This window comes from Aquarana catesbeiana, linkage group LG06, assembly GCF_042186555.1.
Source record: "Aquarana catesbeiana isolate 2022-GZ linkage group LG06, ASM4218655v1, whole genome shotgun sequence".
Classification (NCBI taxonomy): Eukaryota; Metazoa; Chordata; class Amphibia; order Anura; family Ranidae; genus Aquarana; species Aquarana catesbeiana.
Window position 1 is genome coordinate 81,906,170 of NC_133329.1, and position 19,926 is coordinate 81,926,095.

The 19,926-nt window shown below is 44.2% G+C and overlaps 1 protein-coding gene across 1 annotated transcript in view; it reads left to right on the top strand.

The window, feature by feature from the left end:
* Window positions 1-521: 521 nt before the first annotated feature.
* The window catches only part of COPS3 (COP9 signalosome subunit 3), a 33,934-nt gene continuing 14,529 nt past the window's right edge, over window positions 522-19,926 (top strand). Inside the window, exons 1-7 of the mRNA XM_073636311.1 lie at window positions 522-749; window positions 11,429-11,558; window positions 15,610-15,722; window positions 15,826-15,875; window positions 16,099-16,191; window positions 18,004-18,183; window positions 19,783-19,923. Coding sequence (XP_073492412.1) covers window positions 695-749; window positions 11,429-11,558; window positions 15,610-15,722; window positions 15,826-15,875; window positions 16,099-16,191; window positions 18,004-18,183; window positions 19,783-19,923 — 762 coding nt within the window. The 5' untranslated portion in view covers window positions 522-694. The remainder of the gene's footprint in view (window positions 750-11,428; window positions 11,559-15,609; window positions 15,723-15,825; window positions 15,876-16,098; window positions 16,192-18,003; window positions 18,184-19,782; window positions 19,924-19,926) is intronic.

Genomic DNA, 19,926 nt, shown 5'->3' on the forward strand with positions numbered 1-19,926 from the left:
TGCTGCATTTGTAACTTCCAAAAGCCAATATAAAGGAATGTAAAGGAATAGAAGTGGTAAAAAAAAACACTTCTGGGCTGAACCAATCTTTTATTTTTTTGTACAATTCTCCTTTAAGGGGGCGTGGCAGGGTGTGTGTCCTATGCCTGCATACTTTTACTGATAGGTGTCCCTCATTCCCATCTCAAAAAGATGGGAGGTATGATGAAAATGCTAAAATGCTAGTTGCCTGGTTGTGTCTGGCTTCAATATTTTCTGAACCACTGCCTTATAGGAGGAACGCAGATTTTAACATCAAATCTCAAGAAGTCAAAAAGCATTGCAGCTTCAGCCATGCAACCAGCATTTTCAGATCAGCAGTTGTCACACTTTTGCAGTGCATATTCCTTTAAATGATTGTACCAATCGGCGCCTCCCCGGTGTAATCTGACTGGTCGCTCTTGATGTCTCCTGCCGGCTCCTCCCACTGCAGAATGCAGCTAGCCGCCAGTACGCACCCCGCCTACCACGTCACCTTCCAGGAAGCGGAAGTTCCGCGCTTCCCGCGAGAAGTGGCGGGAATGTCATCGCGAGCCCGGCCGGTGAAGTCTCGCGAGATCCGGGTACCGCTGACAGTATTGGAGTGAGTTCAGCCCGCGCTCCGCTCTCCTCCGGTACCGGCCTCACCGCGGAGGGAGGCGGACACCCCCGGACAATGGCCTCCGCCCTGGAGCAGTTCGTCACCAGCGTCCGCCAGCTCTCCTCCCAAGGTGAGAGATAGGAGAGGAGGGCGGGGGCGGCTGGGCCTACCTCTGTGTGTACCTCAGACCATTCCTATATACACCCCATACCATTCCTATATACACCCCATACCATTCCTATATACACCCACTGTATACACCTCAGACCATTCCTATATACACCCCATACCATTCCTATATATACACCTCAGACCATTCCTATATACACCTCAGACCATTCCTATATACACCTCATACCATTCCTATATACACCTCATACCATTCCTATATATACACCTCATACCATTCCTATATATACACCTCATACCATTCCTATATATACACCTCATACCATTCCTATATATACACCTCATACCATTCCTATATATACACCTCATACCATTCCTATATATACACCCCAGACCATTCCTATATACACCTCAGACCATTCCTATATACACCCACTGTATACACCTCATACCATTCCTATATATACACCTCAGACCATTCCTATATATACACCTCATACCATTCCTATATATACACCTCATACCATTCCTATATATACACCTCATACCATTCCTATATATACACCTCATACCATTCCTATATATACACCTCATACCATTCCTATATATACACCTCATACCATTCCTATATACACCTCATACCATTCCTATATATACACCTCATACCATTCCTATATATACACCTCATACCATTCCTATATATACACCCCAGACCATTCCTATATATACACCTCATACCATTCCTATATATACACCTCATACCATTCCTATATATACACCTCATACCATTCCTATATATACACCTCATACCATTCCTATATACACCTCATACCATTCCTATATATACACCTCATACCATTCCTATATATACACCTCATACCATTCCTATATATACACCTCATACCATTCCTATATATACACCCCAGACCATTCCTATATACACCTCAGACCATTCCTATATACACCCACTGTATACACCTCATACCATTCCTATATATACACCTCAGACCATTCTCATATACACCTCAGACCATTCCTATATACACCCCATACCATTCCTATATACACCTCAGACCATTCCTATATACACCTCAGACCATTCCTATATACACCCCATACCATTCCTATATACACCTCAGACCATTCCTATATACACCCACTGTATACACCTCATACCATTCCTATATATACACCTCAGACCATTCTCATATACACCTCAGACCATTCCTATATACACCCCATACCATTCCTATATACACCTCAGACCATTCCTATATACACCTCAGACCATTCCTATATACACCCCATACCATTCCTATATACACCTCAGACCATTCCTATATACACCTCAGACCATTCCTATATACACCTCAGACCATTCCTATATACACCTCAGACCATTCTCATATACACCCACTGTATACACCTCATAATATTCCTATATACAGCAACTGTATACACCTCATACTACACCTATATATATACACCTTATACTATTCTGTATACACCTCATATTATTCCTATATACAACGACTGTATACACCTCATACTATTCCTATATACACCATATATTATTCCTATATACACCTTATACTATATATATATATATATATATATACATACACACACACACACACCTCATACCATTCCTATATACACCTCAGACCATTCCTATATACACCTCAGACCATTCCTATATACACCTCAGACCATTCCTATATACACCTCAGACCATTCCTATATACACCTCAGACCATTCCTATATACACCTCAGACCATTCCTATATACACCTCATACCATTCCTATATATACACCCCATACCATTCTCATATACACCCCATACCATTCCTATATACACCCCATACCATTCCTATATACACCCCATACCATTCCTATATACACCTCAGACCATTCCTATATACACCTCAGACCATTCTCATATACACCCACTGTATACACCTCATAATATTCCTATATACAGCAACTGTATACACCTCATACTACACCTATATATATATATACACCTTATACTATTCTGTATACACCTCATATTATTCCTATATACACCGACTGTATACACCTTATACTATATATATATATATATATATATATATATATATATATATATATATATATATATATATATATATACATACACACACACCTCATACCATTCCTGTATACACCGACTGTATACACCTCATACTATATATATATATATATATATATATATATATATATATATATATATATATATATATATATATAGATACACATACATACCTCATGCTATTCTATATACACCGACTGTATACACCTCAAACCATTCCTATATACACCGACTGTATGCACCTCATACTATTCCTATATACACCATATATTATTCCTATATACACCGACTTTACACACCATACTATTCCTATATACACCTCATATTATTCCGATATACCATTCCTGTATACACCTCAGACCATTCCTATATACACCCACTGTATACACTTCATAATATTCCTATATACAGCAACTGTATACACCTCATACTACACCTATATATACACCTTATACTATTCTGTATACACCCCTTATTATTCCTATATACACCGACTGTATACACCATATATATATATATATATATATATATATATATATATATATATATATATATATATATATATATATATATATATACACACCTCATATTATTCCGATATACCATTCCTGTATACACCTCAGACCATTCCTGTATACACCTCATACTATTCTTGTATACACCTGTGAAGGTAAAGTGCAACACTAAAATATGAGTACAATTCTTTTGAATAAAATGTACAAACATTAAATAAATGTCCATACGTGAAAATATGGGGACCAATGTAGGCCCTCAGTGATAAACCAAAAAGTAGTCCATCCAGTAGCAGCATCTTTGCAGCGCATTAGGAGCGGTGAACTCATCGCTCCTAAAGCGCCCCTGCCCATTGAAAACAACGGGGCAGCGCTGCTATACCGCCGGCAAAACGACGCTGCAGTGGCGTTTTGCGGGTGGATTTAACCCCTTTTCGGCCGTTTTGCCGGCGGTATAGCAGCGCTGTCCTGTTGTGTTCAATGGGCAGGGGCGCTTTAGGAGCGATGAGTTCACCGCTCCTAATGCGCTGCAAAGATGCTGTTTGCAGGACTTTTTTTGACGCCCTGCCAGCGCAGCATCCCAGTGTGAAAGCTGGGTTTGCAGCTGAGGCTTTTTACAGGTGCTTTTTTAGCGCTAAAGTGCCTGAAAAAAACGCCTCCAGTGTGAAAGGGGTCTTAGGATCTACATTGGTCCCCATATTTTCACTTATGGACATTTATTTATTTTTGTACATTTTATTAATAAGAATTGTACTAATATTTTAGTGCTGCACTTTACTTTTACATATTTATCTCTGCATTTTGAATCACTGCTGTGCTGGCTGCTATCCTTGCACTTTTGGACAGCGTGGTATACGTTTGTATATTTCCTATATACACCGACTGTATACACCTCATACATACACCGACTGTATACTACTGTGTGTACCTCATTCCTGACTGAGGGTGTACTGTGCCTTGATAGATATCATTTGTGTGTGTGCCTTATTCTTTACCTGTGTATACTGTGCTTCATTCCCAGCCTCTACACATACTATACATCATTCCCTACCTGAGTGTATAGAGTGCCCCATACCCTCCCGCTACACACTCTGTGCTTCGTTGTGGGTGGACAGGGCATACACTGTGTAGGGATCAGTGGCAGTTGGAGGGGGAATGTAGGGATCGGTTGCAGTTGGAGGGGGAATGTAGGGATCAATTGCAGTTGGAGGAGGAGGAATGTAGGGATCGGTGGCAGTTGGAGGAGGAGGAATGTAGGGATCGGTGGCAGTTGGAGGAGGAGGAATGTAGGGATCGGTGGCAGTTGGAGGAGGAGGAATGTAGGGATCGGTGGCAGTTGGAGGAGGAATGTAGGGATCGGGGGCAGTTGGAGGAGGAGGAATGTAGGGATCGGTGGCAGTTGGAGGAGGAATGTAGGGATCGGTGGCAGTTGGAGGAGGAATGTAGGGATCGGTGGCAGTTGGAGGAGGAATGTAGGGATCGGTGGCAGTTGGAGGAGGAATGTAGGGATCGGTGGCAGTTGGAGGAGGAGGAGGAATGTAGGGATCGGTGGCAGTTGGAGGAGGAGGAGGAATGTAGGGATCGGTGGCAGTTGGAGGAGGAGGAGGAATGTAGGGATCGGTGGCAGTTGGAGGAGGAATGTAGGGATCGGTGGCAGTTGGAGGAGGAGGAGGAATGTAGGGATCGGTGGCAGTTGGAGGAGGAGGAGGAATGTAGGGATCGGTGGCAGTTGGAGGAGGAGGAGGAATGTAGGGATCGGTGGCAGTTGGAGGAGGAGGAGGAATGTAGGGATCGGTGGCAGTTGGAGGTGGAGGAGGAATGTAGGGATCGGTGGCAGTTGGAGGTGGAGGAGGAATGTAGGGATCGGTGGCAGTTGGAGGAGGAGGAATGTAGGGATCGGTGGCAGTTGGAGGAGGAGGAATGTAGGGATCGGTGGCAGTTGGAGGAGGAGGAATGTAGGGTTCGGTGGCAGTTGGAGGAGGAATGTAGGGATCGGTGGCAGTTGGAGGAGGAATGTAGGGATCGGTGGCAGTTGGAGGTGGAGGAGGAATGTAGGGATCGGTGGCAGTTGGAGGAGGAGGAGGAATGTAGGGATCGGTGGCAGTTGGAGGAGGAGGAATGTAGGGATCGGTGGCAGTTGGATGAGGAGGAGGAATGTAGGGATCGGTGGCAGGAGGGGGAGGAGGAGGAATGTAGGGATCTGTGGCAGTTGGAGGAGGAGGAGGAATGTAGGGATCGGTGGCAGTTGGAGGAGGAGGAGGAATGTAGGGATCGGTGGCAGTTGGAGGAGGAGGAGGAATGTAGGGATCGGTGGCAGTTGGAGGAGGAGGAGGAGGAATGTAGGGATCGGTGGCAGTTGGAGGAGGAATGTAGGGATCGGTGGCAGTTGGAGGAGGAGGAGGAGGAGGAATGTAGGGATCGGTGGCAGTTGGAGGAGGAGGAGGAGGAATGTAGGGATCGGTGGCAGTTGGAGGAGGAGGAGGAGGAGGAGGAATGTAGGGATCGGTGGCAGTTGGAGGAGGAGGAATGTAGGGATCGGTGGCAGTTGGAGGAGGAGGAATGTAGGGATCGGTGGCAGTTGGAGGAGGAGGAATGTAGGGATCGGTGGCAGTTGGAGGAGGAGGAATGTAGGGATCGGTGGCAGTTGGAGGAGGAGGAGGAATGTAGGGATCGGTGGCAGTTGGAGGAGGAATGTAGGGATTGGTGGCAGTTGGAGGAGGAATGTAGGGATTGGTGGCAGTTGGAGGAGGAGGAATGTAGGGATCGTGGCAGGTGGAGGTGGAATGTAGGGATCGGTGGCAGTTGGAGGTGGAGGAGGAATGTAGGGATCGGTGGCAGTTGGAGGTGGAGGAGGAATGTAGGGATCGGTGGCAGTTGGAGGAGGAGGAATGTAGGGATCGGTGGCAGTTGGAGGAGGAGGAGGAATGTAGGGATCGGTGGCAGTTGGAGGAGGAATGTAGGGATCGGTGGCAGTTGGAGGAGGAATGTAGGGATCGGTGGCAGTTGGAGGAGGAATGTAGGGATCGGTGGCAGTTGGAGGTGGAGGAGGAATGTAGGGATCGGTGGCAGTTGGAGGAGGAATGTAGGGATCGGTGGCAGTTGGAGGAGGAGGAATGTAGGGATCGGTGGCAGTTGGAGGAGGAGGAGGAATGTAGGGATCGGTGGCAGTTGGAGGAGGAGGAGGAATGTAGGGATTGGTGGCAGTTGGAGGAGGAGGAATGTAGGGATCGTGGCAGGTGGAGGTGGAATGTAGGGATCGGTGGCAGTTGGGGGGTGGAGGAGGAATGTAGGGATCGGTGGCAGTTGGAGGTGGAGGAGGAATGTAGGGATCGGTGGCAGTTGGAGGAGGAGGAATGTAGGGATCGGTGGCAGTTGGAGGAGGAGGAGGAATGTAGGGATCGGTGGCAGTTGGAGGAGGAATGTAGGGATCGGTGGCAGTTGGAGGAGGAATGTAGGGATCGGTGGCAGTTGGAGGAGGAATGTAGGGATCGGTGGCAGTTGGAGGAGGAATGTAGGGATCGGTGGCAGTTGGAGGTGGAGGAGGAATGTAGGGATCGGTGGCAGTTGGAGGAGGAGGAATGTAGGGATCGGTGGCAGTTGGATGAGGAGGAGGAATGTAGGGATCGGTGGCAGGAGGAGGAGGAATGTAGGGATCTGTGGCAGTTGGAGGAGGAGGAGGAATGTAGGGATCGGTGGCAGTTGGAGGAGGAGGAGGAGGAATGTAGGGATCGGTGGCAGTTGGAGGAGGAGGAGGAATGTAGGGATCGGTGGCAGTTGGAGGAGGAGGAGGAATGTAGGGATCGGTGGCAGTTGGAGGAGGAGGAATGTAGGGATCGGTGGCAGTTGGAGGAGGAGGAGGAATGTAGGGATCCGTGGCAGTTGGAGGAGGAGGAGGAATGTAGGGATCGGTGGCAGTTGGAGGAGGAATGTAGGGATCGGTGGCAGTTGGAGGAGGAGGAGGAATGTAGGGATCGGTGGCAGTTGGAGGAGGAGGAGGAATGTAGGGATCGGTGGCAGTTGGAGGAGGAGGAGGAATGTAGGGATCGGTGGCAGTTGGAGGAGGAGGAGGAATGTAGGGATCGGTGGCAGTTGGAGGAGGAGGAGGAATGTAGGGATCGGTGGCAGTTGGAGGAGGAGGAGGAGGAATGTAGGGATCGGTGGCAGTTGGAGGAGGAGGAGGAATGTAGGGATCGGTGGCAGTTGGAGGAGGAGGAGGAATGTAGGGATCGGTGGCAGTTGGAGGAGGAGGAGGAATGTAGGGATCGGTGGCAGTTGGAGGAGGAGGAATGTAGGGATCGGTGGCAGTTGGAGGAGGAGGAGGAATGTAGGGATCGGTGGCAGTTGGAGGAGGAGGAATGTAGGGATCGGTGGCAGTTGGAGGAGGAGGAATGTAGGGATCGGTGGCAGTTGGAGGAGGAGGAGGAATGTAGGGATCGGTGGCAGTTGGAGGAGGAGGAATGCAGGGATCGGTGGCAGTTGGAGGAGGAATGTAGGGATCGGTGGCAGTTGGAGGAGGAGGAGGAATGTAGGGATCGGTGGCAGTTGGAGGAGGAGGAGGAATGTAGGGATCGGTGGCAGTTGGAGGAGGAGGAATGCAGGGATCGGTGGCAGTTGGAGGAGGAATGTAGGGATCGGTGGCAGTTGGAGGAGGAGGAGGAATGTAGGGATCGGTGGCAGTTGGAGGAGGAGGAGGAATGTAGGGATCGGTGGCAGTTGGAGGATGAGGAGGAATGTAGGGATCGGTGGCAGTTGGAGGAGGAGGAATGTAGGGATCGGTGGCAGTTGGAGGAGGAGGAATGTAGGGATCGGTGGCAGTTGGAGGAGGAGGAATGTAGGGATCGGTGGCAGTTGGAGGAGGAGGAATGTAGGGATCGTGGCAGTTGGAGGAGGAGGAGGAATGTAGGGATCGGTGGCAGTTGGAGGAGGAGGAGGAGGAATGTAGGGATCGGTGGCAGTTGGAGGAGGAGGAGGAATGTAGGGATCGGTGGCAGTTGGAGGAGGAGGAGGAATGTAGGGATCGGTGGCAGTTGGAGGAGGAGGAGGAATGTAGGGATCGGTGGCAGTTGGAGGAGGAGGAGGAGGAATGTAGGGATCGGTGGCAGGAGGAGGAGGAGGAGGAATGTAGGGATCGGTGGCAGTTGGAGGAGGAGGAGGAATGTAGGGATCGGTGGCAGTTGGAGGAGGAGGAATGTAGGGATCGGTGGCAGTTGGAGGAGGAGGAGGAATGTAGGGATCGGTGGCAGTTGGAGGAGGAGGAATGTAGGGGATCGGTGGCAGTTGGAGGAGGAGGAGGAATGTAGGGATCGGTGGCAGTTGGAGGAGGAGGAATGTAGGGATCGGTGGCAGTTGGAGGAGGAGGAGGAATGTAGGGATCGGTGGCAGTTGGAGGAGGAGGAGGAATGTAGGGATCGGTGGCAGTTGGAGGAGGAGGAATGTAGGGATCGGTGGCAGTTGGAGGAGGAGGAGGAATGTAGGGATCGGTGGCAGTTGGAGGAGGAGGAGGAATGTAGGGATCGGTGGCAGTTGGAGGAGGAGGAGGAATGTAGGGATCGGTGGCAGTTGGAGGAGGAGGAGGAATGTAGGGATCGGTGGCAGTTGGAGGAGGAATGTAGGGATCGGTGGCAGTTGGAGGAGGAGGAGGAATGTAGGGATCGGTGGCAGTTGGAGGAGGAGGAGGAGGAGGAATGTAGGGATCGGTGGCAGTTGGAGGAGGAGGAGGAATGTAGGGATCGGTGGCAGTTGGAGGAGGAGGAGGAGGAATGTAGGGATCGGTGGCAGTTGGAGGAGGAAGAATGTAGGGATCGGTGGCAGTTGGAGGAGGAGGAATGTAGGGATCGGTGGCAGTTGGAGGAGGAGGAGGAGGAATGTAGGGATCGGTGGCAGTTGGAGGAGGAGGAATGTAGGGATCGGTGGCAGTTGGAGGAGGAAGAATGTAGGGATCGGCAGTTGGAGGAGGAATGTAGGGATCGTGGCAGTTGGAGGAGGAGACATCGGTGGCAGTTGAAGGAGGAATGTAGGGATCGTGGCAGGAGGAGGAGGAATGTAGGAATCGGCGGTAGTTGGAGGAGGGGGGAATGTAGGGATCAGTGGCAGTTGGAGGAGGATTTGCCTTCCTCTGTACATTGTGTTGATCTCTGGTTTCTATATTTCTCTTTATGAAGTGCCATGTATTAAAGCATATAATGTAAAACTGCAGATTTCACATGCAGAGACACGCGTTTCCATAAGACCCCTTTCACACTGGGGCGGTTTGCAGGCGCTATTGCGCTAATAATAGCGCCTGCAAACCGACCCGAAACAGCCGCTGCTGTCTCGCCAGTGTGAAAGCCCCGAGGGCTTTCACACTGGAGCGGTGCGCTAGCAGGATGGGAAAAAAAGTCCTGCTAGCGGCCGAATACAGATGGTAAAGCGCTGCTTACAATAGCGGCGCTTTACCGCCGCCGCTCCCGTGTGAAAGAGCCCTTAGATTTAGAGTTCTTGGTGCACCTTGACATTTTTTTTTTCTATATGCACAGATACACAACACATCTGTGACATCACTTCCTCTTCCTGTTTGTGGAGAGAGAGCAGTTTATTGCTAAGTTAATGGCAGAGCCTTGCTATACATCATCCCCGTCGGGGCCTCCCTTTGTGTCCTAGTCCCATCGGAAGGGGCTCTTTACATAGCTCCAATCAGTGTCGCCAGTTTTCCCACTCGGGGTCCCCCTCAGAGTGACGTCACCAGTCTTCCCTCATCACAGCCTCCGCCATTCTCCATCAGAGCTGTTTATTCAAGCAATAGTAGCCAAGACTCTGGCAGGGCTGCTGTTCGAAATCACAGGGCCCCATACGGCCTACCTAACAGGTGCCTCCACCCCCAAAAATATCAAATTTTATATATTATACACTAAAGTCATTATTAGTGGACACAAACACATTACTTGGAAAGTTACTGCTAAATCTAAAAGTTAAAGCTGTATTGAGTTCATGAAGAAAGAGGTGTGTGTGTGTGTGTGTGTGTGTGTGTGTGTATGAGGTCTTGGGGCTCATTCACATGGATGGTGTGGCCTGTACTGTTTGAATCTGTGGTTGTTTTTTGTTTTTTTGTTTTTTTTTTTGTGGTGGGAGCTTTGTGTAGGCAACCTACGTTGCACTATGGGGACGCAGCATCTGTACGAACACAGCCGCAGGTCCTATTTTGGTGTGTGGATACGAGTGTACGGCCCCAAATATGACTGTATACATTCAGCGCCAGTCGCCCACACCTGTCAAATCAGGACCCTGTACAGCCGCTGCATCCTTTTAGAGTAATAGGCCGACCCAGCCACACAAACCTCTCCTCCTTTCCACTGTAAGGGCCAGAGAACCCATGTAAATGAGTTCTTTTTTTCTCTTTTTAACTCTTCCTCTTCCTTTTTTTTTTTTTTTTTTTTTTTTTTTTTTCTTACCTGTTGCATTTTTTTTTTTTTTTAATGTTAGAATTTTTTATTTAAAATTGCTTTTTTTTTTTTGGGGGGGGGGGCGCTTTGATTTAAATATCAGGGGTCAGACCCTGATGTCTCACTTTTGAAACTGGCATTGAGAACATTCCCCCAATCCCTTTCTCTGCAGCCTCAGCTACACTGCAGAAGGAATGAACAGGAGGCGCTGTACAGAGGCTCCTGTTCATTCATAAACAGAAGCATAGGAAGTAGTGTTTACTATGCTTCAGTTATAAATGAACACGCAGTGAGTGATTGGTACTGATCACTCCCTGTGTTCACAAAAGGAAGGGTTCAGTTTAAAAAAAAAAAAAAAAAACACATTATGCTCTGAAGAAAACCCGTGTGTTTTCTGGCATGGTGTGACCATCCCCTTATAGACAGAGCCCGGTGTGTCCAACTCCTTATATCCTAGATCCAAGCTTAGATCAGCGAAGCCTCGTATACATAATGGGGACATGGAGCAGATCCTTCCAAACATTTAACTTTGTAGTGAGAACAGAAGCTGTGTGTAGTTGCTCAGATGACCCCCGATAATGATTTATTGAATATGACGTGATCTATAAACACCTCACTGAAGATCTCTCTTTATTTCAGGGCAAATGACTCAGCTGTGTGAGCTGATCAACAAAAGCGGGGAGCTGCTAGCAAAAAACCTCTCGCACTTGGACACCGTGCTGGGGGCCCTCGATGTGCAGGAACATTCTCTGGGGGTCCTCGCTGTTTTGTAAGTAAACATTTTCCTGCTCTGCCAGAATGTAGCATTGTCCTTATTTTACATAAAGTGTGCCTGGCTGTAAGATACAAAGTCTGCTTACAACGTGTAAGGCCCCATTCACACCTCTGCATTGTGTAGCCTGAAGCTGCAAAACGCTGGAGAAGAAAAAATGTATTGTCTATGGAGTTGGTTCACATTTCCACTACAAGTCCCCTGCAGCTCAAAAATTCTGTAGCTTTTTTTTTTTTTTTTGTAGCTCGAATTGGGCAGATTGGTACATTTTTGAAGAGCTTTTTTTTTTGTTCCATAGAAATGCTTGATTTGAGCTCTTTTCGTGCATTTTTATTGCGCGTTTAAGTGTTTTTCTTAAATACAATAATTTCATGAAAAAAATACAACATAAATAAAATAAACCTTAACATATACTAATCCTAACACTAATATTAAACCTTAACCACCTAACCGAACGATAAAGAAGTAAATAATAAACTAAACTTTAAACTCTAATCCGTAACCCCTTACAAAAGAGTAAAAAATGAATAAAGGCAAAGGAAAAAGCTAAAAAACATATCAACAAATGATGAAACGGATGATAGTTTGCTTTATTGACTTAAAAAAAAAAATAAATAAAAAAGCTCAAACTCTTTAAAACGCTGTACGCAAACACTCAAAACCATGCCCGGAAAAACTCAAACACCGCACTCAGGTGTGAATTCAGCCTTATGGTGCTTGTAAAGAAAAAAGTTAGTATTTATACCTGCCTCACGCCCCTGTAATGCATGGGGGCCCTTAGGATTACATCACACTCCTACCTGCTAGAGAATCTAGAGCAGCTGAAATATCATAAAAAGACGCTCTTACCATCGACTGAAGTGTCTTCTCTTGAGCTTTTGACAGCTATGCATTCCCCAGGAACTTTCCCGGAAGGACGGTGGAATCTTACCCAGCGATGCAGAAGATGAGTTTTATTTTTTTTCCTTAATAGGCACATCTTACACCAGGGTTTCTCAACTGGGGTTCTGTAGCCCTATTTTACTATAGGTCCAACATATACCATAGAGAACTACATAGATTAATTTATAACCACTGAAACCCCAGTGTTAATGTTTGTGTATTTAATTTTTTTGTTTGTTTTTTTTTTCACTAAACTCCAGCGCAGATGTGATTTTTGCCACAGCATTAAATGTTTGTGTGGCAAAAAGTCCCCTGCACCGGCAGACTGGTTTGCAAGGGTCTGGCCCCTGCACCGGCGGACCAACCGACTGGTTTGCAAGTGCCCGACAACCATGCCACGTTCCAAGTCACCTAAGTCCCTTTTCTTTCCCGTTCTGATCGGTTTGAACTTCAGCAAATCCTCTTCACCACGTCTAGATCCCATAATGCATTGAGTTGCTGCCATATGATTGGCTGATTAGAGATTTGTTACCAAGCAATTAAACAGGTGCACCTAATAGAGTGGCCTGTGTGTGTGTGTTTATATATAATGTATAGTATGTATGTATGTGTGTATATATTTGTGCTCCATAAGTTTACATACCCTGGCAAAATTTATGATTTCTTGGCCATTTTTCAGAGAACATGAATGATAACATACAAACTTTTCTTTCACTCATGGTTAGTGTTTGGCTAAAGCCATTTATTATCAACCAACTGTGTTTACTCTTTTTAATCATAATGGCAGCAGAAACTACCCAAATGACCCTGATCAAAAGTTTACATACCCTGGTGATTTTGGCCTGATAACATGCTCACAAGTTGACACAAAGGGCTTTGAACGGCTATTAAAGGTAACCATCCTCACCTGTGATCTGTTTGCTTGTAATTAGTGTGTGTCTATAACAGTTCAATGAGTTTCTGGACTCCTGACAGACCCTTGCATCTTTCATTCAGTGCTGCACTGATGTTTCTGGATTCTGAGTCATGGGGAAAGCAAAAGAATTGTCAAAGGATCTGCGGGAAAAAGTAGTTGAACTGTATAAAACAGGAAAGGGATATAAAAAGATATCCAAGGAAGTGAGAATGCCAATCAGCAGTTCAAACTCTAATCAAGAAGTGGAAAATGAGGGGTTCTGTTGAAACCAAACCACGGTCAGGTAGACCAACTAAAATTTCAGCCACAACTGCCAGGAAAATTGTTCGGGATGCAAAGAAAAACCCCACAAATAACTTCAAGTGAAATACAGGACTCTCTGAAAACATGTGGTGTGACTGTTTCAAGATGCTCAATAAGGAGGCACTTGAAGAAAGATGGGCTGCATGGTCGAGTCTCCAGAAGAAAGCCATTACTACATAAATGCCACAAAGTTTCCTGCTTACAATACGCCAAAGAGCACAGAGACAAGCCTCAAACCTTCTGGCACAAAGTCATTTGGAGTGATGAGACCAAAATTGAGCTTTTTGGCTACAACCATAAATGCTACATTTGGAGAGGAGTCAACAAGGCCTATGATGAAAGGTACACCATTCCTACTGTGAATCACGGAGGTGGATCGTTGATGTTTTGGGGATGTGTGAGCTACAAAGGCACAGGAAATTTGGTCAGAATTGTAGGCAAGATGAATGCAGTATGTTATCAAAAAATACTGGAGGAACATTTGCATTTATCAGCCAGGAAGCTGCGCATGGGACGTACTTGGACATTCCAACATGACAATGATCCAAAACACAAGGCCAAGTCGACCTGTCATTGGCTACAGCAGAATAAAGTGAAGGTTCTGGAGTGGCCATCTCAGTCTCCTGACCTCAATATCATTGAGCCACTCTGGGGAGATCTCAAACGTGCAGTTCATGCAAGACAGCCCAAGAATTTAGAGGAACTGGAGGCTTTTTGCCCAGAGGAATGGGCAGCTTTACCATCTGAGAAGATAAAGCTCCTCATCCACAAATACCACAAAAGACTTCAAGCTGTTAAAGGGGGCAATACACGGTATTAAGAACTGGGGTATGCAAACTTTTGATCAGGGTCATTTGGGTAGTTTCTTTTGCCAATATGATTTAAAAAGAGTAAACACAGTTGACAATAAATGGCTTCAGCCAAACACTAACCATGAGGGAAAGAAAAGTTTTTTTTTTTTTTTTTAATTATCATTCAATGGCCAAGAAATCTTAAACTCTGCCAGGGTATGTAAACTTATGAGCACAAGTGTGTGTGTGTGTGTGTGTGTGTGTGTGTGTGTGTGTGTGTGGGGGAGGGGTCATCTCTGCAATGAAGACCCCCCCCCCCCCCCCCCCCCAGCACTGGTATTAGTAGACACAATAAGCATCTGATGCTTCTCATTTGGTGTCAGTGACTGCAGTAATAGCCCGCAGTATTTTGTCAAAGCATTAAACGTGTTGGAGTAAATCGGCAAACAGGACCTGGCAGAGAAAGCCTCTTTCGATTTTTGTTTTAGCCAGTTGCCACCCAGGTCTCCATGGTCATTAGGTCATTGAGAATCTGTGCCCATTCCACAAGAGGGTGGATTGGTAAATTTTCAGTGTCGGGATACCTCAACCCTGGCTTTTAATAGGTAATTTCCCTGGATACCTTTCTTGATTATCCTCTTCTTCTCGTTCCATGTGATGGAATGGGACATTTTAGACTGTTTTTGTTCTGAGTGCTTTTTGATTCATTTAGTCCCCCCTCATCAAACCTGTATGGTCAATACTGTCTCTGATTGTTCTGGGACAGAAGTATTGAAGTCATTTGGGCTGTAATCAGAGTTTGGAGTTTAGGTGGCACCTTCTTCTGTTGGCCAGCCAAAGTTATTAAAATGCAAACTTTTAGGATCACTTGCATCAATGAATTAAGCCTAATGAAGGGACCAATGCAAGTCCCCAAAGCTTGAATTTTTAAACTACATTTGACTGGTAACTCCAAACTAATTGTAAAACCAATACAATACTACTGCCTTGTTTTGAATGAAAAAACAAAAGCTTAATTTTCTGGAAGCTAGCTGTGACAACCATCAAATGTCTCTTATACAAGTTTTACAATATAATTTGGCAAAATTGGAGTGACAATGTTTTTATTTTTTTTTTCTATCTTTTTTTTTTTTTTTTTTTTTTTTTTTTTTTTTAGGTTTGTCAAATTTTCCATGCCCAGTATTCCTGATTTTGAGACCCTGTTTTCTCAAGTCCAGCTCTTTATCAGCACTTGTAATGGAGAACACATTAGATACGCTACAGACACCTGTATGTATTACTCCTTTATAAAGTTGCATTTCTTTTTTTTTATATGTGTAACGTTGTAGGTTTTTTTTTTTGATTCATTTATTTATTTTGTCTTTCTGAGCAGTTGCTGGTTTATGCCATCAGTTAACAAATGCACTTGTGGAAAGAAAGCAGGTAAGTGAGATTATATCTGTACTTTATTATCACAGTATGCATAGGACATGTTTTAAATTTGTAACCAAACTATAACTGAGCTGCAGAAATGAAAAGCATAGCAACATCTGCCAGTACCATGAATTTACCTGTGTTTTAGGTCATGAAAGGGCAGGATGTTGGGTTCTAGTACAAATATATTTTTTAATTCTCTTTTTTTTTTTTTTTGTGCAAAACTGGACAGCCCCTGAGAGGGATCTGCGTTCTCAGACAAGCCATAGACAAGATGCAAATGAATACAAATCAACTGACCTCAGTTCATGCGGATCTTTGTCAGGTAAGAATGCAGAGTCACAGCATGGCTAGAATCTTCTATGTAAAGCTTAACCCCAGTGAGATATACAGTAAAAGGCACAAAAGCAGCTGTATTAGGCCTGAAGATTACTTAACCCCTTGACCTCTGGAAGGTTTTACCCCCTTCATGACCAGGGCATGTTCTGCTATTCAGAACTGTGCTACTTTAAAGTGGAACTTCACTCTCCCAATCAACGTTGATTTTTTTTTTTCCCCGTTTAATCCTCATGCTGCTAGCATTAGTAAATGGAGAGGAACGTATATCATATTTACTTGATTTACATTTTTTTTTTTTTTTTACATTTCTTCAGTTAGTTCCTTGCCTAGGCAGATGGGGGGGAGGAGGGATATTGTCAGTTAAGCACACCCTCCTGCATGCATGCTTGAGCTAAGAGCAGATGGATTCCAGGAAGTAAATGCAACATAAATCTTTTTCCCTTACTCAAGATGGCCACAGATGAAAATGCTAGGGGGGTGTTTTTCAAAGTGATTTCTTCACATAAATCATGGAGACATGGATGGATGGGGGCTTTTGCTTTAAATATTAAAAATGAATTCAATTGTGGTTTGTGGTGCTCAGATTTGCACATGACCATACGCAAATGAAATTTATATAATTGTTTTCACACGAATAGAGCTTTCTTTTGGCAGTATTTGATCACCACTGGATTTTATTTTTAATAACCAAAAAAAGACCAAAAATGTAAAAGATTTTCAAATGTCTTCATAAATTGAAGCCAAAATATATTCTGCTTCATGCCTTTGGTAAAAATAAAAAAAATCCCAATAAGTGTATATTAAATGGTTTGTGTGAACGTTATAGCATCTACAAACCATGTGTATATGTACTGGAATTTATACAGCTATAGACACTATACTGTAATGGTGGTGATCGTGATAGGGTGACAGGCAATCTGGCGCTAACACACTATCTGGGGTGGTTGCTAACTGACACTGACGTCACTAGTTAAACTAAGGTTGGCCATACATTATACAATTATTTAATTCCCTTTAGATTTACCTTCAACTATGTAGTGCAAGGGCCTGCCTGTTTGCATTCAAATTGAAAGCAATTGGATTTGTCTCACTGGGTGTTTTTCAATTTACTGTTACCTAACGGTATACAATTGATCATTTGAAAGCGCTGCTTTGCCTTAAGGACTTTTTTCAAAATGAACAAAACCCTTCCTGTCAAGGCCACTTTTCAGCGCCATCACACTTTGAATGAAAATTGCACGGTCATGAAACGCTGTACCCATGAGACATTTTTATCTTTTTTTTTTTTTTTTTTTTTTTTGAGACAGAGCTTTCTTTTGATGGTATTTAATCACCGCTGGGTTTTTCATTTTTTGCTAAATGGAAAAAAAACTGATATATATATATATAATATTATTATTATTATTATTATTATTATTATTATTATTATTATTATTATTATTTTATTTTATTTTTTTTTTTTTTTTTTTATTTATTGTATACGTCAGTTTTTTTTCATTTAGCAAAAAATGAAAAACCCAGCGGTGATTAAATACCATCAAAAGAAAGCTCTGTCTCAAAAAAAAAAAAAAAGATAAAAATGTCTCATGGGTACAGCATTGCATGACCGCTCAATTTTCATTCAAAGTGTGATGGCGCTGAAAAGTGGCCTCGACAGGAAGGGTTTTTTTCTTTTAAAGTTTCATTTTTTATTTTACTTCATTGGCTGTGTTTTGAGACTGAACTGATTTGGTGTGAAATAAACAGAGAATTTTGTATCTTTTAAAATCTAATTCTGCTTTCCTTCTCATCCTTACAGCTCTGTTTGTTAGCAAAATGCTTTAAGCCAGCGCTTGCTTATTTAGACGTAGATATGATGGACATCTGTAAAGAAAACGGTGCTTATGATGCTAGACCCTTCCTTTGCTACTACTACTATGGAGGCATGATCTACACAGGTCTAAAGAACTTTGAGAGGGCGCTTTATTTTTATGAACAGGTAGGTGAAATCTTTTATTGTCGATGCAAAGTTTAACCACTTCTCCCTGGGTGGACATCATATGACATCCTCAGATTGAATGGTTATACCGGGATGATGCCTGCAGCTACAGGCATGATTCCGATATCAACATCTTCAACAGCCAATGATCTTTTATGTAGGAGTGATCTGAGTGGCTACGGAGCTACTTGATCACTTCTACAGGCAGCAAAAAGGTTTTTTTTTTTTTTTTCCTCTGTTTAGGCCGATACGTATTCTTCTACATATTTTTGTTAAAAAAAAAATCGCAATAAGCTTTTTTTGATTGGTTTGCGCAAAAGTTATAGCATTTACAAAATAGGGGATATTTTTATGGAATTTTTATTAATAATTTTTTTTTTTTACTAGTAATGGCGGCGATCAGCGAAATTTTTTTTTTTTTTTTTTTTTTTTTATTGTGACTGTGACGTTATGGCGGACATGTCGGACATTTTTGTCACATTTTTGGGAACATTGTCATTTATACAGCAATTAGTGCTATAAAAATGCATTGATTCTTGTATAAATGACACTGGCAGTGAAGGGGTTAACCACTAGGGGGTGGGAGGGGTTAAGTTAGTACTAGGGAGTGATTTCTAACTGTAGGGGGATGGGCTAGCTGTGTCACTACTCTGATCACTGCTCCCGATGACAGGGAGCAGAGATCAGTGACACTTGTCACTAGGCAGAACGGGGAAATGCTGTTTACATCGGCATCTCCCCATTCGTCCTCTCCGTGAGGCGATCGCGGGTATCCCCGCGGTGATCGAGTCCGCAGGACCCGCGACCCGACTCGCTGAGCTCCCGGCCGCCTCGCAAACGCAATGGTACGGTGGGAAATTCAAATGGACGTACCTGTAAGTCCATTTGCCCAGCCGTACCATTCTGCCGACGTACATCGGCGTGCGCCGGTCGGGAAGGGGTTAACCACTTCCAAGCCTATTCTGACACTTCTCTCCTACATGTAAAATGGCCCTAGAGAATAAAATGGTGGGTGTTGCAATTTATGTTACATGGTATTTGCGCAGCAGTTATTCAAATGCAGTGTTTTTTTGGAAAAAATGCACAATGAATTTTAGTGAACACAATTCTAATACCATTTTTTTTCCTGTTAAATATAAAAAGTTACACTGAGTAAATAGATACCAAATATGTCATGCTTTGAAAATTGGATACGCTCGTGGAATGGCAACAAACGACGGCATTTTAAAGCCGATTCCACCCAAAAGTAGAAGCTCCACTTATCTTCCTCCAATGATCCCAGTATAGTCGCTTCCCTACAGCGACGTGTATATACACTGTGGCTGGTAGGTAAGCGGTTAAAGCCCACCCATAAGGCTGCTTTCACATTGAGCTTTTCTTCCGTTGTTTTTTTTTTTTTTTGCGTTTAAAAAAAAAAAAAAAAAAAAGCGAAAGATAAATCGTGACCATTAAAACTTGGTCAGTTGAGGGTCCTTCGCGTTTTTCGAAGTCCTACAAGCTGTGGTAGATGGAATCTGTTTGTTTATCGGTAACCTGAACCAAGCATGTGTTCATAAATCGTTCTTTTATAACTTGATTCATCTGTTTTCTCATCTCCAGGCAATTACAACGCCGGCCATGGCAGTCAGTCACATCATGTTGGAATCTTATAAAAAGTATATCCTAGTTTCTTTGATCCTTCTAGGAAAAGTTCAACCGCTGCCTAAATATACCTCACAGATCGTCGGTAGATTCATTAAGGTG